Raw genomic sequence first — 23843 nt, 5'->3', positions numbered from 1 at the left:
ATGTTCAGAGAAGGTATGGAGAAAACAGTGGGGCTGATTTTTCTGTCTTCTGTGATCAGCAAAAAATAAAAACAGCATCAAAAAGAAAATGAAAGTAGAAAAGGCACATGTTTAAGGGTGTTGAGTAGATAGGAGGGGTTTGAGTGTGGTGGATATTATCATGATATATTGTATATATGTATGAAATTGTCAATAAATACAAAGTATTATTAAACAAAACAAAATTTCCTTTTTTGTTGTTGTTTTTTGGGGTTTTTGTTTTCTAACAAAGTTATTTTTAAAAAAGAAAATGATTCCACCACAGCCTAGCTGTGAACCAGTGTTTATTGGGGCCACTTACAGGACTATAGATGCTTCAAAAGCAGCTGCATCATCTGAACATCCACCCTAGCATGGAAAACTCGAGAGAGTTGCACCACTCCCCTGGGGACAGTGTGTACAGGCACTCAGAATGGCCCAGCATTTGACACAGCCATTTCCCTGGCTCTGTGTGTGTGTGTGTGTATGCAAAAACATGTATGCAATATTTTTAGTTTTACTATTTTAGTTTTTTTCAGTTTTACCTTTTTTGTTCACTCTGCATTATTATACTCTCTAACTTTATCTTGATTGTTACATATTAATATGACATTGGAAAGGTGAGAAATATGTTTGAGTTGTAGCCCACAAACATATAGCATTAAATTTGTGTCACCAAATGATCTTCAGTGGTTTTCTTTTCTTTTCTATATCAATCTTAGTGCTTGTCCCTAAAACCAAAAGCAATCAGAAGCTTTGTCAGGCATAGTGATAGTATGCTACGGTGTCTAGAACATGGCTGGGTTCTTATGTCAATTTGACATAAGACTCATCTAGGAAAGAGATCTTAATGAAGACTTGTGTAGATTAAGTTGGCCTGTGGGAACGCTTGTGAGCTGGGTTTGATTGAGTTGAGAAGACTCTTCCTGAATGTGGACAGCACCATTTCATGGGCTGGTACCTGGACTAAAGGAGAGGAATAGTGAAAGCTGAGCTGTAAGTCTACAGACATTCCATGTCTCTCTACTGTGATCTCTCTCTACTGTGGGTATGACCACTTTGCCTCAGCTCCTATCTCCTGAGGTCTCCATGGTAACGGACTGTAACCTAGAATTGTGAACTGAAAGAAAGCCTTTCTCTCCTAAGTTGCTATTTTGTTTTGTTGTTTTGTTTTGTGACAAGGTCTCAATATGTAACCCTGGGTAGCCTGAACTCACTGTGTAGACCAGTTTGGCTTTCCAACTTGTCTCTGTGTCCCCTGATGCTAGGATTAAACCAAACCCAGCCCAACTTGTTTTTTGTGGTGTTTTTTTTGTTTTGTTTTGTTTTCAACAGCCACTGGAGAAGACACTAATATGGTGGCTTTTCTCTAAGGTCAGAGCTAGGGCTGTAGTTGAGGGGTGGAGTCTTGCCTTTCATAGCTTGAAAGTGGGGTGGGAGCAAAGTTAGCAAATGTCTATTCTGAAACTTTTTGGAGAGTTTGAAACTGTTTGTCTTAGGGTAGTTCCTTCTACTTGCTGCTCTTTGTGAATTGTATTTTTTGGGATTGGAGTTTGACCTCAAATTTTCTTTCCTAGGATTTAACATCAGGGGTGTTACCTACAATAAAGTGGTTCTAACTATTTTCTAACTACTTATATACATTTAAATAATCTCAACTTGTAGTAAAAATAGCCCTTTTAGAATTGTGAGCAGATCTACAGAGATGAAAGAATAAAGGAGTTGTTTAATCTTTGTTTTGTTTGCTCTTATGTAGTTCGCCTTCTTAAACATTTCCCTTTAGTCAGCCTCACATTTGATGTTTCTCTTTTAGAGGAGACAGGTAATCATAATGTGGTAAATATTACGTAATTTTTGCTGCACATATGTGTGATGTGTATGTATGTATGCATGTTTGTGGGCAGGTAGGCATACTTACATGTTTACATGTGTGTGTCTTTATGTATGTTGGATGTGATATAGGCCTGAAGTTGCCTCAGGTACCTTTATCAATTGTTTTTCACTTTGTTTTTGTTTTGTTTTGTTTTGTTTTGTTTTTGTTTTTTGAGGTAAGGTCTTTTCTGAACCCAGGTTCACCAAATCTAGCTTGTCTACCTACCTAGCTTGCCCTAAGGACTCTCTCATTTCTGCTTCCTAAATACTTGGATTACAGGTGGTTTCTATGCCCATCTAATTAAAACGTACGTGTGTGTGTGTGTGTATGTATTTTAGACTAAGGTGCTGAGGCTACAGACTGTGTTCCCCACACTTTCATGGAGAGCATTCTCTCCATGAAGCCATTCTCCTCAGTCCACATTGTGGAAAAATAACAGACATTTAAATCAAGCATTTGATGAAATGTCCAGGGAGAAATAGACCAGGTGTGGTAGCACCTGCCTTTAATCCCAGCATTTGGGAGACAGAGGTGGGTGGATCTCTGTGAGACCAGCCTGATCTATAAAGACATCGTTATTCCCAGGACAGCCAGAGCCCATCTCAAAAAACCAAAGAAGGGGGACAGGTAAAATTTTATTCTCAGTGATGGGAAGAAAGACTGTCAGAGTCTAGTTCCTTCATATTATAAAAGATGAGGTGGAGAGACTGAGAGCTGGAGAAAGGAGATGAGGGGTGTGTGGTGCTGATGTCCAGGCATGATACAGCTGTGTAGACTAGCTTGGCCTTAAACTATTAGAGATCCACCTGCCTCTGCTTTCCCAGAGCTGGTACTAAAGGCATGCACCTCCACACCCAGCTTGGATTGTGAAAGGCAGAACCCTGTGGAGTTGCCCTAGGCAGAAGTAGAACTGAGCCCTAAAATTCTCAGTTAATGCATAGCCCCTTAAGTAACTGTTCCTCAGAGGTGGGAGAAGCAAGCCGAAGAAGGTGCTCAAAGGCATTTGTCTTACACATTTCCTAGAAATAGTGATTAGATTAATACTTTGTCACTCATTTCATTGTGCAACTACTACATCTGAAGTTAGGCATTTAGGCACTCCTGAACTCATAGCAGCTGTGATTACATGCACATGAGCTGGATCACACTGAACCTCCAGAACTGTGTTGCGGGAGGGGCTCATGGGGCCCCACCCTTACTTGAGGATTTGTAAGCAGTTAACAGAGGTAGGGGAGGGAGAGACATTGTCTTCAGTGGTGTAGCTGCTGATAAAGTGCACCTTTCTGTAATCCCTTGAAAAATAAACAAAAAAGCAGAGGAAGAGACATGAAAATAGAAGGCAAGCTAGTTAGGAAGAGGAAGTGGGAGTTAGTGTGAGGGGAAGAAAAGAGAGATTAATAGGGTGAATGTAGCTGAAATATATTAGGTACCTATATGAAATTTTCATAATGAAACCATTATGAATATTTAATGTATGTTAATAAAACATTTTAAAATCTGATTCAAATATGATTGTTCTCTTTGTGATGAGATAGAAGCACAATATGTAGCTTCTCTTCCAAAAGTGGGAGTGACATTCTTGCCTAAGACTTGAAGGTAGCACACGCGCTTGCGCGCGAGCGCACACGCGCACACACACACACACACACACACACACACACACACTCACACACTCTTAACCTCAGTTCCTTAGATTTCCAATCAGGATCAGAGTATCATGTGACCTACTAATTTAACTTGGAATTCCCTCTTGAATTTCATTCTGTCATTTTTTTAACCAGGGGCCATATGGGGCCTATAAAACCTATGAATGCAGCCCAATGCAAACTCGTCACCTTAATTAAAATACTGTAAGGTGGTTTTGTTTGTCTGTTTTTGTGTGTGTGACTAGTTTTGGTAACTCGGCTGTGAAGTTTTTGAATGCACACTTTGTAGATGTCAGTACCACATCAACAAATGTCGAGAAGTATTCATTGTATACCATGTAGCCCTGTAACAGGTGCTTTCTAGGGATTCTCACTGAGTTGATGTAGGAGGCAGATTAATACAGCTTCCATGTAACTGGGAGAGGCAGCAGTTCTGTTGAGATGGAATTTGACAAAAATAGAAACCCTTGATTACTCTGTCTTTTTTCACCTGTTAAGCTTATCCCATCTTGTTTGTGGTGGTGTTAAACGCAGGTACTTCATGGTCTCAAGCTGGTATGGTTTTTCTTTCTGTCCCACATCAGAAAGTTTTAAGAAAGTAAACAACTTCTTCCTTCTTCAAGCATCTGGAAACATTCCATGGAGTTTAGCAATTCAGTGTCTGGGTTTGGAAAAGTCAGAGTTAATTTTGGTGATGTTTTTATAACCAACTTGCTTCCATAGGGAGAAAAATAGCACTTTATGTTTGTTTTGGTTTGGTTTTGGTGTTTTGGTTTGCTTTTGAGACAGGGTCTCATGTAGTTAACACTGGTCTCAGACTTGATATATGTACAAGTCTATCCTCCTGCCTTCCAATAAGTCATCATCCCTGGCTTCTTAACATGATGTGGTTTTGAGATAAAGTCTTGCTATGTATACAAGGCTGTCCTCAAACTTGTTCCTGCTTCTGCCATCCTCATGCTAGGATTACAAATATGTGCCACCCCACTTGGCTGAACTATCACCTTTTGAGGGCTACCCTGTTCTAGGTACTGAACTTGGTATTTGAGTTCTATTATCTCATTTGTTCTTTACAGCCACACAGCAACCTTTGAAAGTGAGTTAGCAATGCCTCTGTTACAGATGAGATAATAATTTGTCCCTGGTCACACTACTAAGGAGTGATGCTAGATTTAACCCCAGGTCTGCTGCTTCCAAAGCCTTGATTTTTGTACCAAATTCTGCTAAGTGCTGTTTGGACTTGCCCTATCTCCTGATTGTGTGCTACCCTCTGATGTTTGAAGTGTGATACAAATTAGCTGACAATTAGAAGATACTGGACTGTTAAGTCTTACAGTAGTATAGAAAGGACCAAAGGTCAGGAATGAAGGCATGTTACTTTCAGGCCTTCTTTGTGACTCCGCTCTTTCTGAGAAATGGGGAGTACCACAGAATTTAGCTCAATTTAGTTTAGAGCAAGTGTTTATCTGTGGATGCAGCCGAATGCTTTATTATAAATTACTTGGATGTGTCAGTGGACCTGAGTACCCTGTGAGATTCAGGCAGTAGCTTATACTCTGGGGCTAGATGCTGACATGCAGCCGGATGCTCCTGCGGGCTGGGATCTGGACACCACCCCTGTGGTCCCTGTGCTGCTTGTCTTCCTTCTTCTGATTTTGAGACAGGCTCTGATTATGTTGCCAAGGCTGGTCTGGAACTCATTATGTAACTCTGATAAACCTTCAGTTTGCAATCCTCTTGCCTCAGGCCCCTGGGTGCTGAGACTACAGGCCTACACTAGCCCATTATGCTCCTTTTCTTTCCAGTATATCCCAGCATCCCTGGCACCCCTTTTTCCAAACAGGTTTTCTTTCATCTGTGCTGTACCCTAAGGCGTCCAGTTTCAAATTAGAGGGGAATGACTGTAAGTTCCCCGGGGTGAATCCAGACTTGTAGTATATGATGCTTTTGTTTTTTGTTTGTTTGGAGACAGAGTTGCCTGTGTAGCCCAGGCTGGCCTGGAATTAAGATCTTCCCACTTCAGCTACCCTTTGTTCTAGGAATATTTGTAAAGCTGGAGTTAGTTTTGTGTAATTTGGAATTGACTTGAAGTCTGAGGGCTGAAGCAGAAGAGGCGTGTATGGTCTGAGGTCTTGTGACTAACATGCAGCCTGCCCCTTCTGCAAAGGCTCTGGGGCTGGCAGAGGAGTGTGGCTTTAGGCAGGAAGGTGGACTGCCAGTACAATGTCTGAGGCAGATGCTGTACAGATCATCATAAAATGTGTGAAACCAAACCTGTAAATAAGATGGGCTTCCGCTGGCCTTGCTAAAGTCTGAAACCAGTTCACTTGCATCTCCAGCACCTACTTTAGCCTGGAGAGACCCTTCAGAACAAACAAGATTAAAAACAGGAAATATGCTTCTAGCAGCATAATTGGCGGAAAACTTTTTTCACATAGGCACAATCATCTGGACTTGTTTTCCTTTCCCCATTCATATGTGATGTGCAAGCACGTATGGAGGTTCATATTTGTGTGTGTGTGTGTGTGTGTGTGTGTGTGTGTGTGTTTAGGCCCTAGGCCCAGTGTCTTCCTCAGTTACTCTTAGCATTATATGCTGAGGCAGTCTCTGAACCTGGATTCAATTTTTTTTTTTTTTTTTTTTGCCTAATATATCTGTCTTTCCCTCCTGCTTGTTGAAATTACAGGTGGGCTACCATACCCACCAGCTCTTTTGTTCTGAGAACCCAAAGTCTAGTTTTCACATTTGCCTTGTCTGGTGAGCACCCTGCCCCTTGAGCCATATCTCCAGCCCCCTTGGTCCTACTTGACTATCTCCCAGTGCTGCTGGAACAAACCCGCTAAAAACAATGATAAGGAGATCTTATGAGCACACTGAAAACTGTGCTGTGTACAAGACACTGACCTGCTGACATGCTTCTGAATGAAGATCAAACATGTGGAAAGTAATTCGGGCAGGATTTAGAGGAAAACTACAGAACCGCCAAAGTGTAATTTTATTCCACATACTTTCTGTGAGCATACTGGATTCAGTCCATTGTTAATGCATTCATTTATTCATTCTTTCCATAGTTATGAATGCACTTATGTTCACTGTATTATGTGTGGGTGCCATGTCTGAGCCTCAGCCATAAACAAATGTCCTTCTGTCCAGCACATCAGGGGCTTGCCTAGGGTTTTCTTGGGATAGTGAATCCAGGGCATCCCTAGACACAGGGATTCAGCTTTCAGGACTGCTGTTCTTTTACATACTATCCTCATGAGACCAGTGGGTGTAGGGAAAAGGGAAAGAAGGGACAAAGAGTCTAAAGGTAGAAAGGAAATGCTTGTGTTTTGTTTTTCCTTTTTCCACAGATGTCATATTATTATGTCTAAATAAAGTAGTACACACACACACTTAACCTCAGTTCCTTAGATTTCCTATCAGGATCAGAGTATCATGTGACCTACTAATTTAACTTAGAATTCCCTCTTGAGTTTCATTCTGTCATTTTTTTAACCAGGGGCCATATGGGGCCAATAATACCTTTTAATATTGTCTGGGTGGTTGAGATGAATGCTAAAATCTGAAAACCTGTGTTTTATAAATTTTCTATTCATAGCCAGTGGGGATGTTGTACTTACAAGTTGGAGGAAATACGCTAAATTGAAAAACAGCTATTCTTAAAATGAGCCAGTTTCTCTGTAGTTTAGTTTAAAAAGTACTTTCTAGTCAAAGTGGCCCACACCTTTAACCCCAGCCTTAGGAAGGAGGCAGAGGCAGGCAGATCTCTGTGAGTTTGAGGTCAGCCTGGTCTGCTTAGAGAGTTTCAGGACCACCTAGAAAGACACTGTCAAAAAAAAAAAAAAAAAAAAAAAAAAAAAAAAAAAAAAAAAAAAAAAAAGCACCTTTGTATATGCTGTCATATCCAAATGTAGTTGGTTATCACAAAATGGTCATGGCAGTTAAACATTACCTCCCCGCCTTTCCACTGAGGATCAAACAAAGGGATCTGAGCATGTCAAGCAGAAGCCATATTATTGAGCTATTCGTCTCTAGCCGTCTACCTTATAGGAGGGCTGATAGACACAGCCCTCTTTAAGACTACCTCTTTAAATCGTAGCGTGAGGGTGGATGAGATGGTGCCGTGGGTAAAGTGCTTGTCACAAAGCCTGATGACCTGAGTTCAGTTCCCAGACCCTCATGATAGAAGGAAAGAACCAACTCCTGCAATCTGTCCTCTGATCATAGCTACACTGGGATGTGCGTGCACACACACCCACAGGAGGGGTGGATGGACAGGTAAAAAGACAGGTAGATAGACAGACAGAGAAGTTGCAGAGCTGAGGCTGTCATTTGGAGTCATTTCAGTCCAAATCCTGGGCTTGTTTTTATAGTGACACATAGCCTTTTTATTCTAATGCATGTCCACAATTTTCTCGGTGCTTTTTGCAGTAGCAGACTCTGCTAGTAAAAATTATGTGAAAACAATTTACTAGGAAATATTGCCATGGGAGGAAGGGCAGGTGGAAGGAAGGAAGGAAGGAGGCTAAGCAAGTTACTCAGAGCAGAGGTCGGAGCAGTCCTAGCAAGCTAGGCCATCTCAGTTATCCTCAATGGGTCAGTCAAGGAAGCATGTAATGGTGAAAAGCAGAAAGTGGAGGTTTATTCAATGTGGTCACATTGGGAAAAGGAACAAGGAGATCCAGTGATTCCTCAGCCTCTGAAATGATCTTGGGGGTTCTGATATAAGGTTCAGGTTTAAATAGAAGGGTAAGGGGTGTGCCTGGCTAAGCAGGGCTAGTCAGGTGTGGTCACACCCACAGCATTGTCTATATTCTTTTCTCTCTTGCATGGTGATCTAACAGGTTGTGTGAAATCTCTTTATGGGACACAGGCTCCCTCACTGGCCTGAACCAGGCTTCAGCCTTTTGTTTCTCCCAGAATGAGAGTTCTCAAAAAATTCTAATTTCTTGGGGGCCTATTGTCTCAGTAGTCTGATAGACAAAGGTAGGGGCTGCAAGCATATCTTTAGGATATCTTTATTCCTGTAGGGCAGCTACACAAGGGACACTCAGAGTGTCTGTCTAATTCAACTCTGCTGTGTTACACACAGTGTGTGCACACACTGTGTTATACACACATTTACCTTATCAGTAATTTTTTCTTCAGTTTTTTTTTTTTTTTCACTTGGACTATTGCTTGAAATTGCCCCATACCACCTCTAGTGGTAAATGGAGTCTCAGCAACCCAAGTACAGCCCTTAGACAGGTGCCCAGGCTTTAAGAGTGAAACCTGTTAGTACGCTAGCTTGCATGAGAATGGTGAAGGGGTCCTGGTGTGTGTGGCTAGGGCACTGATAAGATCTGCTGCAGCATCAAGTCAGATCTAAGATGCAGCAGGGACCATGCATGCTGATCCAAAAGTGGGCTATGGGAAGACTGCTCTGCATTTCCTGTGGCTAAACTGCTTTTGGTTTTGTCCCACGGTTAGTAAAAACTTTGCTCAATCATTCATGCCATCTGCATCTATCATTATACATATTAAGGACTCACACTTGGTATGGAGGGATAGGTCGGTAGATATATTCCTAAATACGTGAATACAACCTTCTCAGCCAGTATACCTGTATGTGTATGATCTCAGGGCACTTGGTAGTGGAGAGCCAATTGGGAGGGTCTTCTCTGGAGAAGACCATTTCCCCAACTCTCAACATTCCCCAGTTGCCCATAGTTATGTCTAGGTTTGAGGCCCCTTGAGATTTCCCCATCCCGTGTTAGCATGTCCACTGGTGCCATCACTGTTCAATTTTATTTAAGCAGCTATGTTAGTGAGGTTTTATAGGTATAGCCCCTGGGACATTTCTAGGAGACACAATCTCACAGCAAACTTATATTCTTCTGACTCTTTTAAACCCTTTCCACACCTGGTTTTGCAAAGATTCCAGAGCCTTAGGTGCAGAAGTTGTATTGTAGATGTATCAGTTGGGACTAGGCATCATACAAGCTCTTTTTCTCTGTGTTTTTTGATCAGTATTTTTTTGGTAATGCCATCTGTTGCAAAGCAGGTATGAGGGGTGAGAACTACACTTGTCTTAATTAAGGCTCCCATTGCTGTGAAGAGACACCCTGACCATGGCAACTCTAATAAAAGAAAACATTTAATTGGGGCTAGTTTACAGTTTCAGAAGTTTAGTCCATTATCATCATGGCTAGAAGCATGGTGGCTTACAGGCAGACATGATGCTGGAGAAGGAGCTGAGAGTTCTACATCTTGATCTGCAGGCAGCAGAAGGAGACTGTGTGCCTCACTATGCCTAGCTTGAGCATAGAAGACCTCAAAGCCCACCTCCACAGTGACACATCTACTCCAAGGCCACACCCCCTAATAATGCTGCTCTCTGGGGCCTAGCATTTGGCACATGAATCTCTGAGGGCCATTTCTGTTCAGACCACCACAACACTTATCTGTGGATAAAGGTAAATCTTTAGAATGGAATGAAGAATTGTTGGTTTGGTAAAATGGTGGTTGTAGGTTCTCCTCCAAGATCTGTGACTTTACTAGCGGTTGGCTAGGTTTCCAATACCGAGCATATTTCTCCTTTTATTAAACTGAAGTTTTGTGTAATGAAGTTCTCTTTTTAAACTATTTATTTTTAGTTATGTATATGAGGGCAGGGAAGATGCCTCAGCTGTTAAGAGCACTTGCTGGCTTCTTCTGACCTCTGTGTGTATCAGGCATGCACACAGTACCTATACATACATGCAGGCAAAATACACATAAAATAAGTCTAAAAAAATTTTATACATATATTTATATGCCTGTAAATGCAGGTGCCCCAGAGGCCAAAGGTGTCAGAGCTCCCTGGAACTAGAGTTATAGGCAATTGTGAGCCAGCTGATATGGGTCCTGGAAACCAAACTTGGTTACTCTGCAAGAGCAGTATGCATTCTTAACTCCTGAGTCATCTTTCCCTAGCCAGTATTCTCTCTCTCTCTCTGTATGTGTATGTGTCTCTCTCATTTTCTCTGCATGTACGTGTGTGTGTGTCTGTCTGTCTGTATGTGTGATTTTTTTTTTCTAGTGTTGTACCTTAAAACCTTGAAATGCTAGGGAACCATTCTACCTCAAACAGGCTTTTTAAATCACCCTCATAGGTGATTTAAACCTTCACCCTCAGGTTACTCTCTAGTTCTGTTCCCTGTGTATTCACATTTTCCCCTCATTTCAGCTCCTGTCAGTTTTTTATTCCTAGAGTTTTGTATTTTCCAGATATCATAAATACAAAATTGGTACAGCGATTTTTTTTTTTCTCTCTGGTGAGATGGCCCAGCAGGTTAAGGCACTTGACACCTAGCCTACCAACCTGAGTGATTCCTCAAGATCTAGAGGTGGAAAGAATGACCCGAGTCTCACGAGTTGTAAGGAGCGGGTTTTGTTGTTGTTTTGTTTTGTCTTTCTCTGGGCCTGGTGGTGCATGCATTTAATTCCAGCACTGGGGATGCAGAGGTAAGTGGATCTCTGTAAAGTTGAGGCTAGACTGAGCTACATGCCGAGGTCCTGTCTCAATAAGGAAAAAGAAAAAAAAAATTTCTCTGCTTAGTATTCAAGGTTCATCCATGTTGTTGTACAGATCAAAATTTGCTTTATCTCCAAAAATTTTCCTTTGAGGATAAAAGTTTGTCTACTAATTAAGTTCAACTTATTCCCCTCCCCATTTCTCTTAATTTTGTATAAAGACTATAGGTTAAAATTACTTAAGCTTTTTTTGTAATTAGAGTATACAAAGCCATAATTTACATGACTTATGTAATTTACAGTGTTTCCTGTATTTGACTGATATGTTGTTATTTTCATTGCATTTTGGGTCATTTATAATTTCAGTTTTTATTTTTCTGTGATTGAAGGGTTATCTGTCAGTGATTTCTTCATTTCCGTACTAATTATCTTACATTATAGATGGTTTTGTGCCTGAAATGTAGTTGCCTTGTCATTGAAAGAATTCAGTGCACTTAGCAGAAGAAAATATACATGATTCTTAGCTTGTACTAACATTTGAGTTCTATTTCCTGCTGTACTTGGTTTTTCCAAGTTCCATTCAGCTGATCTCTCACAATGCAACACAGTTGTTCATACAGCTTAGACATTTTTTTTTCCCCATTACACAATCCTACTGAGTTTCAAGGCCCTTCCCTCACCTCCTCTCTCTCCAAGATCCACTCCTCCTCTGTTTCCCTTAAAAAAAAAAAAAAAAAAAAAAGCAGGCTTCCCCGGGATACAAACCCTTAACAAGTTACAATAAGACTAGCACAAACCCTCATGTCAAGGCTGGGCGAGGCAACCCAGTAGGAGGAAAAGGGTCCCGAGAGCAGGCCAAAGTCCCATAAGAACACCAAGCTATTCAGCCATGTGTACGCAGAGGATCTAGCCCAGACCGTGCAGGTTCTGTGTTTATCCAGTCTGGTGTCTTTAAGTCAAGCTTCTCTTAAGCTGGCACCCTGCCTCCTTCCCTCCTCTCAGGTTTTGGTGATTTCTTTCTCTCTTGCTCTTGTGAGCTGAAGAAGGTCAGTTTCCACTGCTACTGGTCCAAGTTGCTGCACTATCTATTCCTTGTGGTTTTTCTTCCTTTTCTAAGTAGTGTTTGTGTTGACGTTCTGGTGAATGATTCTAGCTTGAGCATCGCTGGCCTAGCTCACTTCCAGTTGATGCAATGTACAGCATGCCTATTACCTCAGGAACATGTTTGTTTTTTCGTTGTCATTTTTCATCTCTCTCAAAAAGATTGTGAACTGTCTTATGCTTGAATACAGGTTCATGCATTATTTCCTCCTAACTGACTTCATCCCATTCCGAAAGTAAACTTTGCGTTCTTATTCTCATAATCCCTGTTTTACCAGTGGTGAAAAAGGAAACACAGTGTTTGACTGACACTAGGCCACATAAAAAGTGGTGACACTGATAGCCATGTGACCCGGACTTAACCCAAACTCAGTGTGCTTTCTGGTTGTTTTCTTCACACCTCTTCAGGAGATTGGATCCAGTGTCTTGCATACGCTAGGCAAGTACCCTTACCACCAAGCTATACTCTCAGTCCTTTTATTAAAATAGGATTATCAAGGCATTTACAAACATACAGAGAAGATAGTTCATTTAAACAGTTTCCCCCCTAAGCCGTTTGGAAGTGGCCCCAATGCCTCAGTATGTAAAAGATGGCATTCTGTGATAAAGTTACAGGGAAACCAGTAATACTGTAGCTGAGAGATGAAAGGAAACAAGCCCAGAGGAGAAAACAGCAGGAAAGGGGGCAGCTGGTTCAGGTTCAGATCCAGATAGGCGCCACAGGCAGCTGAGTGGGCTGCAGCAGCAGTTGAGTTCATGACACACACACGCCAGGTATCAGAAGATAAGTTAGTATGGGGTCATGCCATCATGTTAGATATCTATTACTTTATGGGGTACAGGCAAGCGAATCGCACTCTTTCCGTAGTCTGTCTGTCTAGTAAGTTCTTGGGTTCAGTTTCCCTTATGATTTTTATTTTTCTGTTTTGGTGTTTTGAGACAGGGTTTCTCAGGGCAGCCCTGGCTGCCCTGAAACTTGCTCTATAGATCAGGCTGGCCTTGAATTTCGAGATCCACCTGTTTCTGCCTCCTGAATGTTGAATCAAAGGCATGTGCCATCACTGCCCAGCTCTCTTATATGACTTTGAAATGTGCCCTCACAGTTTCAGTTCTCCCCAATGAATATATTGGGTGGCTCCCATGTATTCCCAGGGATAAGTCATTTATCAGTCTATGCTGGATTAGTGGTGCTGACAGATGGGATAGTTTCTGTGTCCACCCAAGAACCTCCTTCACCCTCAAAATGAAGTAAAAAGCTGCTTGTAGAGTCTCCTAGGACAGTGATCAGCCTGAAAAGCCACTGTTTTGTACAATATGTAGTAACTTAGCTTAGGGTATAACTTGATCTCAAAACCAGACAAACAGGAAGTCTTTACTCATCTGCCAAAGGCAGATAGAGGCTGAAGCCTGTTTCCTGTGGGGAAATGTGCTCTAAAGGAACAGAGACATTATTTGATCTGCACTTGGGCCAGGGCTGGAATGATGGTATTAACCCTGTGTTAGGCATGATTATAATTTTTTGTAGTTCTAGAGTTTGATAAGCAAGGCGCTTTACCACTGACCTGTCTCCAGGCCCTGACCTGGGAGGAAACTGAGTTCAGGTTATTTGACCAGGGAGCCAGCTTTTAAACACAGAAATCTCCAAGTCTGTGTTTTTGTCTATTAAACTCTCAGTGCAGCTCTTTAGAGGAAGAGTGAAGTTGTTGCTCTTTTCTCAACTAAGGCCCCACAGAGTTACAGCTCTTACACGAATATTCTCTCCTCAGAGTCTCGAGAGAGACTCTGAACTCTGCTTTTCTATGCTACAGAGAAATCTGAAGGTTGGTCAGTGTGTGCATAGGTTTATCACCCTCACCTCACCGTCTCTGTGATGTAGTTCTGGGACCCTTAAGATTCCTCTAAGTAATTATTGGCATCATTGAAATCATATGATTAAGTGCCAGCAATTGTCTAGAATTACTTTCTGGATTAAAGGTTCTTGCTACGAAATATGGTTACTTTTTAAAGAAAAAGATTCTCATGAGCCGGGTAGTGGTGGTGCACATGCCTGTAATCGCAACACTCAGGAGGCAGAGGCAGGTGGATCTCTGTGAGTTTGAGGCCAGCCTGGTCTACAAAATATGTCCAGGAGAGCCAGTGCTACGCAGACAAGCCCTGTCTCAGAAAATTAAAAAAAAAAAAAAAGGAAAAGATTTCCATTAAAACCCAAGTCTTTTAAGACTTCAAACGTTCCTCTTAGTTCTTTACTAGAAAGTTTTTGATAGCAATATTTGAAATTAATATTTGATACTTATTTTTAATACTTTCTCTTCCTAAATTGGAATTGTCTCAGAGTTTTTATTGCTTTGATTAAACACCATTGACTAAAGCCATCTTGGGGAGGAAAGGAATTATTTCATCAAATACTTGCAGGTAACAGTTCATCACTGAGGCAAGTCAGGGTAGGAACTGTCAGGGCAGGAACCTGGAGGCAGGAGCTGATGCAGAAGTCATGGGGGAGTGCTGGCTGCTTCCTGGCTTGTATTCTTGGTGTACTCAGGCTGCTTTCTTACACACTCTGGCCCACCAGCCAAAAAAAAGTCTATGGATGGTTTAATATATATATGGTATAATATATTATATATAACAGATATTATATATTATACGATATGTATTATATTAAATAATACATAACATAATATTATATGTAATATAATTATATCACATATATATTATATATTCTATATTATATAATATATACTATATAAGTAGAATATTATATATTATATAGCATATAAAATATTTTTATATAATATCTACTTGAACTCTTAACAATAAATTAGATAATAAGTAAAGGAAGTTGCCTTTTTCTCCTGAATTGCAGCCTGTGGCACACTGCAGTGCAGTGACTTATTTTAACCTTTAGGTTATATTTGATGTCACAGTTAGCTGTGTCCATCTGCTTCATTGTGTTAACTTGGGTGGAGTGGAACAAGCATTATTTGCCTGTTTTCTTCTTTCTAAGGTTGTGGGCTTTCCAGGATCTGATGAACTAAGTCTAATGGCTCTGGAGGAGTAGAAACTGTATCTTAACAGTCTCTACCATCCTTGGCAGGAACCCAGATGCCTGTTGACATCATTTATCATCAGGCAAAGTGCTTTCTTCAAAGATACTTTTAGGAAACACTTAGGCAGTTATATGCATTTGCATAAAAACCTGGGCACTTTTTGTTTTCTCTCTTCATGCTGCCCTGCTGATCATAAACTGTAGGCAGAAATGACGATTAGATTCAGATGTGGCTCTTTGCTGTCTCTGGCTCTGTTCCCACCTCCTGCCCTAGGAAGTTGGAGTTCCGTGGAAGATTTTCCAGCTAGTGAGTGGATGGTAGTCAACTCATCTGGTCTACTGCGGCAAAGATATGCTGCTTCTTCAGACTCAGGAATTTTACCTGGTCAGACCCAATTTTTAACCTTGCTAACGTGGAGTTAGTGTAACTAGAAAGAGCTGCAAAAGATCATGGGAAGTAACTCTCAAGTCTTTTACTGCACCCCCGGGTTCCTTTGGCCATTTGCCTGGATGATGGAAGCATTAAAAAAGCAAACAAAAGCAAACAGTTCACTGTCGAGAAGCGTAAGTGCAGCTGCTAAAATATGAACAGTGTAGTCATGACTTGGCCCCTCTCTTTTGGTTGCCCCTTTTGGAAACACATGATGTTTCATGTGTGACATCAGCCTCTGCAGCAGTGGGTGTGACACTAATACAAATATCCATTACATAGCTAGAGAAACTGAAACTTACAAAACATGCCCAGGGTTACCCAGTTTTGAAGTATAAGACCCACACTACAATTTGGAACGATAGCTAATGAGTCACAGAATTGAAAGGGAAGTTGAAAAAAAATGATCAAGATCATTCCCCCCTGCTGGGACTGCCTTGCTAGGCCACAGGGGAAGAGGATGTGCTGATGAGACTTGATCAACTGGGGTGGGTGGGCTCCTCTTTTCTGAGGAATAGGGGAGGGGGGAGGGAGGGAAAATGGAACCAGGAAGAGTGGAGGGAGGGGGATACAATTGGGATGTAAAGTGAATAAATAAATTAATTTTATAATGATCAGGAAAGGCCAGGCAAGGTGGCACATGCCAGTAATTTCAACACTGAGGGAGAGAGAAGCAGGCTGATCTCTGTGAGTTCGAGGGCAGCCTGGTCTACTAAGCAAGTTCCAGGACAGCCGAGGCTACACAGGGAAATCTTGCATAAATAAACAAACAAACAAATAAATAAATATCAGGAAAGCAATGGGGCCCCCTATTCACAGCACAGAATAGGCTGACAGGAGCACCATCCTTGACTCTTCTGCCATTGTGCTTGGTACTCCTGGAGGATTTGTCAGCTGTTGCTTTGCCTTGTGCCTTTTTTTGGAAAGTCAAATGGACTTGCCTCCTTGGTTGGCAGCCTTATTTCATATGTTATTGTTCTAGTAGACAGTAAGTGAAGAGGTCTAAGGTAGAGAACTGGGTTCTGCTTCCCACCAAGACCATCACTAGTGGCCACAAGCATTTAGATGCTGCCTAGCAGAGTTCAGTTAAAGTTTCAAAGTCCAGTTTTTACATGAGGACTTCTGGGAGGTTCTGAATTTGCCATAAAACCTGACCTAAACTGAAGTGATTGTCCAGCAGAAGCTGCCAGCTATCAGGAGCAGTCAGAAGAGAAATTCTTGGGGACAACTTTCTCTAACTTCCAAGCTAAACTTGTCCGGTGAGGTCTTCAGACCTTGGGGCAGTGTTTCAATGTAGTCATTCCATTAGCCATGGTAAGCATTTCCCTATGTACAAGGAAGAGTATGGTTTTTGCCTTTTTATCTTTGTCCTGCCTTAGATTCTTTTGTATTTTTGTATTAGACTACAGAACACTGGGGCGAGATGCAGCTCAGTCCCTTAAGAATACTTCCTGCTCAGCTAGCTCTGGTGGCACATGCCTTTAGTCCCAGCACATAGGAAGTAGAGGCAAGCAGACCTCTGTGAGTTTGAGGCCATCTAGGTCTAAAAAGTGAATCCAGGACAGCCAGGACTACACAGAGAAACCCTATCAACAAACAAACAAACAAACAAAGCCCATCTGGGGGAGGTGAAGAGTTTTCCACTGGGTTAGCTCTTTTAAAATGAGATTGCTGGGACCAGAGGTCATCAAAAGCCTATGGTGATACCACAGTGTTACAGCCCTTTGGGTAAGATGCTGTCTTAATGGTAGGGGTGTAGATGGTCAGCTTGGGGAGCCAGAAGGCAGGTCTGTTGAGTTCAGGCCTGGTGGGCTGGAAGGTGGGTCCAGGCCAGGTGGGTGCTTTGCCAGCAGTCAACACTGAGCTCATAGTGTTCAGGAAGACTCCAGGAGGCAGTTATGGCTGGACTGGCCAGCAACCAAGCCCCCGGAGTTCAGGGGTGAATCTTCAGGGAGGAGGAGAGTCCTCCCTTCTTCAGAATAAATGACAAGTCTCAGGAAGTCATGGTGGAGAAGTGAGTGAGAGAGTTTATTTTGTGAATCAAGGACTTATAAACCTTGGGTTGTGTTTGATTCAATGGGACTAGGGGTGCCAGGGATACTTAATCTACCTGTAACAAAACAACCGTATCATAAGACAGAAATGCATTACTTACTCACCCCATGGGTGGGGGAGAATCTCCAGGTACAATTAAAGGTCACTGGTGGAAAGCCAAGACACCAAGACATCTTATTAGCATAAGGTCGGCATCTCTAGGAATCCGCAGGTGCTTGCTGAACAGGTTTCTATCAGGAAAGGATCTGGCCTGTAATTTTCCCCGAGAGCTATGTGATAATCCTTAGGGCTTTTGGGGTTCCCTAGATCAGGCAAAGAGGGAACCTTGCCAAAAAAGGGAGCCCATCATCACAGACTGAGCTCAGAGGCTACCCAGAACCGCCAAACTTCAACCTTAATAGCAGGGTTCCACAAACAAGCTCTCTACTCTTGTTGTTACAGGTGTTCCAGGACTTGGGGACTGAAGTACTGTCCGGAGCCGCCAAGGGCTACAACATATGCCTCTTTGCCTATGGGCAGACAGGCTCTGGGAAGACATACACCATGCTGGGAACTCCAGTGAGTATTCACACTAGAGTGAACTGTCTTCCAATGCCCAGCACATCTTATCACACTGCCCTCACCACTGTGAGAAAGAGTGTGACCTCCGTAGTCAACATGAATGAGGTCAATGGCCCTCTTCTATGTTAACAATGGGATTTCACCACTTCAACCAAATGCTACACGTTTGTAGTCTCTCCTTGTGAAACCTTGCAGAACCAGAATTTCATGATTCCCTTTGACGAAGAGTCCTTGTTGGGCCTACTGGATATGCATATTATTTCCAGGTTTATTGTTTGAAGCTTAATACTTTGTTGGGAATAAATCCAGACTAAATCTCAGTGCTATACAGAGATGAGAACGCTGTGTCCAAGTTCAAAAGCTATGTGTGTTAAAAGAAAGCAAGAGAAGTAGCTGGACTGGGAGCCTTTAAACACGTATAGAGTGTAATGCAAGTTGTGTTTTGTTGCTGTTTTATTCTTGAAATAGGGTTTCTCTGTGTAACATAGTCCTTGATTGTCCTGGACTTGCTTTGTAGAACAGGGTGGCCTTGAATTCATAGAGATCCATCTGTCTCTGCTGGGGTTAAAGGCAGCCTGCAAGTTGTTTTTAATCACAGAAAATTGAGGGGGATAATTTCAGGCATGGTGGTACACACCTTTAATCCCAACACTTGGGAGTAGAGGCAGGCAGATCTCTGTGAGCCAGGGATACACACTAAGACTCTGTCTCAAAACAAATAACAACAGCAACAACAAAAGATAAAATTAAAAGGATAGCATTCTTTAAGAATACCCTATCTGATGCCATGTGTGGCAGAACACACCGTTAGTCCAGCAGAGGCAGGCAGATCTCTGTGAGTTTGAAGCCAGCCTGGCTTCTTTGAATTTTTGTACAGGATTTTGCCGAGGGTGCTCATTACCCACCTGTAGTCTTCTATATACTTCTATAGAGGCTATCTATCACGAAGAGCTCACACACCCATCCTCTATGCTTAGGAGTTGGTTCTAGGTTTCCAGGTATTTTCAGGTAAGAGGAGGGCAAGTGGACATTGCTCAGAGTAAGCAGTAATGTTTCCCTTTTTCTGTCATCCAGGCCTCTGTTGGGCTGACCCCGCGGATATGTGAGGTATAGATTTTCTTTTGATCATGTACTCCCGCAGTAAGTTTCCTGTGTCAGCTTCCTTCAGTGAAGTCTAACCCTCTGATTTGTGCAGGCTCTGTTCATCAGGAAGGATTGCTGTACCTCACTGCCTTCTTCACATAGCATAAAAATAAGGTAAGAGCTCGAGCTCCAGACCCCTTAATGACCCATTTCTACTCCAGATTTCACATTTTCAGCCTCTCTCACTTCCAGAGTCATCAGAGGGATGGAGGAAATCTGCAGAGGATACATTATACAGTACAGGAAATGGGAAATACACTTAAGCCTTTGAGTTGTAGAAAATGTAATTCCCTCCCTTGGACTAGACCAGCAAGCAGATTCTTTTCCAGAGCACTTTCCCTCACTTCCTGTAGTTTCATTCTTGCTATTGGGATTTCCCTTCCTAACCCTTGTTGGCTCCTTCTGTAGATTTCAAATCTACTCTCCAGACTAGTGCTAGATCCAAGATTTCTGTTTTGTTTTGTTTTGTTGGACAGCATCAAGCTATGTAACCTAGGCTAGTTGCAGATTCTTTATCCTGCTGTTTTATCCTCCCAAATGTTGTGGTTGTAGGTATGATCCTCCATAGCCTGACAAAATAGTTTTCACTAAGCTGCAGTGAGAAAAACATTGATATATGATTCTTTCTTTCTTTCTTTCTTTCTTTCTTTCTTTCTTTCTTTCTTTCCTCTCAAACTCACAGAGATCCTCCTGCCTTTGCCTCCTTGAGTGCTGGGATCAAAGGCGTGTACCACCACCACTTGACTTTACTAGTTTTTCTTTAAACCTTGTATTCTCCCTCCTTTCTTCCCTTCTCCCCTTCCCTTCCTGTTATGTATAGTCATTATTGATTTCAGTTAAGAATTGCAACTATTTTGTTTTTTTGAAGCTGAAATGGATCTCTAAAAAGTATAACATCTTGTTTAGGGTTCAGTATGTAAAACATCAGAGTTGTCTAGCTGACAGCAGGGCTCAAGACAGTACCTTCGTATTTAATTCCTTCTGATGGCTCAGCAGTGGCCCTTGAGATCCCTCACGAAGAGCAGAAAGAATCCTAGCACACAGGAGCTAAAGATAGGAATGTCAGAAGTTCCAGGCCTAGGTTGCATAGTAAGTTTGAGGCAAGCCTAGACTACATGAGACCCTATCTTAGAAAATAAACAAGGGCTGGAAAATAGCTCGGTGGTTAAGAGTACTGTCTTAGTCACTTTTCTTGTCGCTGTGATAAAACACTATGACCAAGGCAACATGTAGAAAGTGTTTATTTGGCTGTGGTTCTTCCGCAGGGTTAGAATCCATAATGGCGAAGACCGCAGGCAACGTCCGGCAGGACTGGGAAGCTGAGAGCTGGTTCACGCTCACATCTTGAGCCATAAGCATGAAGCAAAGAAAACTAGCAGGAAATGTCAGGAGGATTTTTAATCTCAAAGCCTGTCCCCAGTGACACGTACCCTCCATCGAGGCTGCACCACTGTGTTAGTTACTTCTCAATTGCTGTGACAAGACACATGACCAAACTAACTTTAAAGAGCAAGCATTTGTGTTCCAGGGAGTTAAGTTCGTGACCATCATGGCAGGAACTGTGTTCATAGCAATACCTGAGAGCTTACATCTTGCTCAGCAAGCAGCTGGGGATGGCTAGTGTAGGCTTTTAAAACCTTCCCCCCACTGACACTCCAACAAGGCTATACCTCCTAATCCTCTGAAAACAGTTCTGCCGACTAAGGACAAAGCATAAGAGCCTATGGTGTATGGGGCCATTCTCATTCAAAGCACCACGACCACCTACACCTCCCCCAAACAGTGCCACCAACAAATCACAAGTGCATACTGCTTTTGCAGAGGACCCAAGTCTGATTTTCAGCATTCATGCCTGATGGTTAACAGCTGCCTGTAAATCTAGTCCAGGGAATCTGACTCATTTTGGCCTCTGAGGGCACCAGCACTCACATGTGCACCCTGTCCCCTATAAGCATTATAAAACAAGCAGAAATAATAGAATAATAATAGAAATAATAGAAGGATCACATTTGAAAGTCATTCAGATTGTGTAAAATGCCCATTGAAAGACAATCTCAAATTGGCACTGATGTTATAAACTGGGATATAATGTTAGCCAATGGTCAAAACCTTGCTGTGCACATGTAGAAAGACACTTAAGGAGGAACCCTGGATTGATTAAGGTCCTAAGATTATCAGAGCCAGAACAGGAAGCCAAGACCCTTTGATTATTTTTTGTCTTTTTTTTTTTTTTTCCCAGAGCTGAGGCCCAAACCCAGGGCCTTGCACTTGCTACCACTGAGCTAAATCCCCAACCCGACCCTTTGGTTCTTAATTTAACATTTTTCTTTCTTTCTCCAGAATCTAATTGTCTTGTCTTTTTTTCCACATCTCTAGCTTCCTAGAAATCTACAATGAACGAGTAAGAGATCTTTTGAAGCAATCCAATCATAATAAGTCCTATACCTTGAGGGTCAGGGAGCACCCAGAGATGGGACCCTATGTCCAAGGTGAGCTCCTGTGATCTTGGGAATTGAAGAGCCACCTGAGGTGCAGGAAGCTCTAATGTCTGATCTCCACTCAGCATGTGTAATGATGGTTTTCTGTGTGCTGGCTACTGGGCTTGACACTGGATGTATGCTGATAAGCTGACATGACATGGCTCTGCCTTCACAGACAAGCTTAAAGTCTGGTGAAAGCGTCATAAGACAAACAATTACACATTGTAATAAAGATTTATAAAGAAGTAGTTGGATATACCAATTGGAAAGACCCCTGGAGCTGGGTGGTCGTTGCACACACCTTTAGACCCAGCACTTGGGGGATAAAAACAAGATGAGCTCTATGAGTTCAAGGCTAACCTGGTCTCCAGAGCAAGTTCCAGGATGGCCAGGGCTACACAGAGAAATCCTGATTCCAAAACAAAAAACAAAAACAGAAAGGAAAGAAAGGAAAGAAAGAAAGAAAGAAAGAAAGAAAGAAAGAAAGAAAGAAAGAAAGAAAAAAGGAAAAAAGGAAAAAAGGAAGAAAGAAAAACAAGGAAAGGAAGAAAGAGGGAAAGAAAAAAAAAGACTTCTGGAACATGTAGCAACAGAACCTCTGTGTGTGCTCAAGAGAAGCTTTTCTGACAAGTAACAATTGATGTGGAGCCTGAAGGGCTCATAGGACCCAGTCCTGGGAAGATGAGTAGAGTCAAACACCAACATTGGGGCTGGTCCCATCTCTGTTTTACTTTATTAGGCTGGGCTCAGCTGCTTAGGAGGGATAGCGGTGATCTTTTAAGGAGGAATGTTGTGTCCTTTTGTTGTGAGGTGTAGCCACCAGAGAAGACCACTTAAACACAGATTCAAGCCAATAAAAGTCTTTGTTTTTTCAAGACAGGGTTCCTCTATGTAGCCTTGGCTGTCCTGGACCCTCTTTGTAGACCTGGCTGGCCTTGAACTCACAGAGATCCACCTGCCTCTGCCTCCCTGAGTGCTGGGATTACAGGGGTGTGCCACTGCGCCTGGCTAAACAGAAAGTCTTTGTTAGCCAGTGGGCACCTGCACTAGGTGTTGTACAGTCCTGGACCTTTCTCAGAGTGAACTGAAAAAAAAAAAAGATTATTTATTTGTTTGTTTGTTTATTTATTTATTAATTATATAGTATTCTGTATGTATGTATATATGCAAGTATGCCTGAATGCTAGAGGAGGGTATCAGATCTCATTATAGATGGTTGTGAACCACAATGTGGTTGCTGGAAATTGAACTCAGAACCTCTGCAAGAGTAGCCAGTGCTCTTAACCTCTGAGCCATCTATCCAGTCCTCAGAGTGGGCTTTTAAGCACACACACACACACACACACACACACACAGAAAAAAAAACAAAAAACAAAAAACAAATACGTCTTGGGTTAACACACCTCAGCAAAACCAGTCAGCCGAAGAGAAACTACAGAAGCCAAAATGCAAAGATTTAGTGACTTTCTTAGAACTATGACTTAGTTGGACTTGGATGGATTAGGCCTTTGTTCTCGTTTTGGCAGGTGTTAAGGTCTACATGCTAGGCTATTAGTCAGAACAGTGCCTCTGTGCCTCTTCAAGACACTCATAAGCGGGGTTACATTCCTCACAGTTGTATGGCTAACTTAAATCCTGATAAGGACAGACACATGAGAGTTCTTCTGTATGGGCATGGCTAGTAGATGGTCAGTGGCATACACTAATTCTGCTACCAATTGTCTCCTCCCCCTGGCAGCCTGGAAACAGTTATAAAAATGCCCCCTTTACTTTCCTTTTCCATGTCAAATAAATACATCAGTGCTAGATAACTCCACATTTTCTTCCTGTTTTTATACCTGCCCTCCCTCCATTGCATAATCAGCCAGGAGACCTCAGTGCACCTCCAGTTGATTCTTTCCAGTTTCCTCTGGAATTTTGCTATTTGGTCTGTTAAGTCCTTGAAAATACCAGGCAGAGTTGCTTTTAAATCTGCCTAGTAACTCCAGTGTCT

At 42.1% G+C, this 23843-nt stretch overlaps 1 protein-coding gene across 3 annotated transcripts in view; it reads left to right on the top strand.

Annotated features, from left to right (window-relative positions):
• Stard9 (StAR related lipid transfer domain containing 9) overlaps positions 1 to 23843 on the top strand; it is a 91475-nt gene that overhangs the window by 14678 nt on the left and 52954 nt on the right. For all 3 annotated transcript variants that reach the window (XM_055628656.1, XM_055628489.1, XM_055628579.1), the window contains 4 exons: positions 18108 to 18224; positions 19302 to 19334; positions 19423 to 19484; positions 21747 to 21859. In XM_055628656.1, coding sequence (XP_055484631.1) covers positions 18108 to 18224; positions 19302 to 19334; positions 19423 to 19484; positions 21747 to 21859 — 325 coding nt within the window. The remainder of the gene's footprint in view (positions 1 to 18107; positions 18225 to 19301; positions 19335 to 19422; positions 19485 to 21746; positions 21860 to 23843) is intronic.

The sequence above is a fragment of the Psammomys obesus genome, unplaced genomic scaffold (assembly GCF_907164565.1).
Source record: "Psammomys obesus unplaced genomic scaffold, mPsaObe1.curated_primary_1811, whole genome shotgun sequence".
Taxonomy (NCBI): domain Eukaryota; kingdom Metazoa; phylum Chordata; class Mammalia; order Rodentia; family Muridae; genus Psammomys; species Psammomys obesus.
This window is presented reverse-complemented; position numbering and strand designations above follow the sequence as displayed.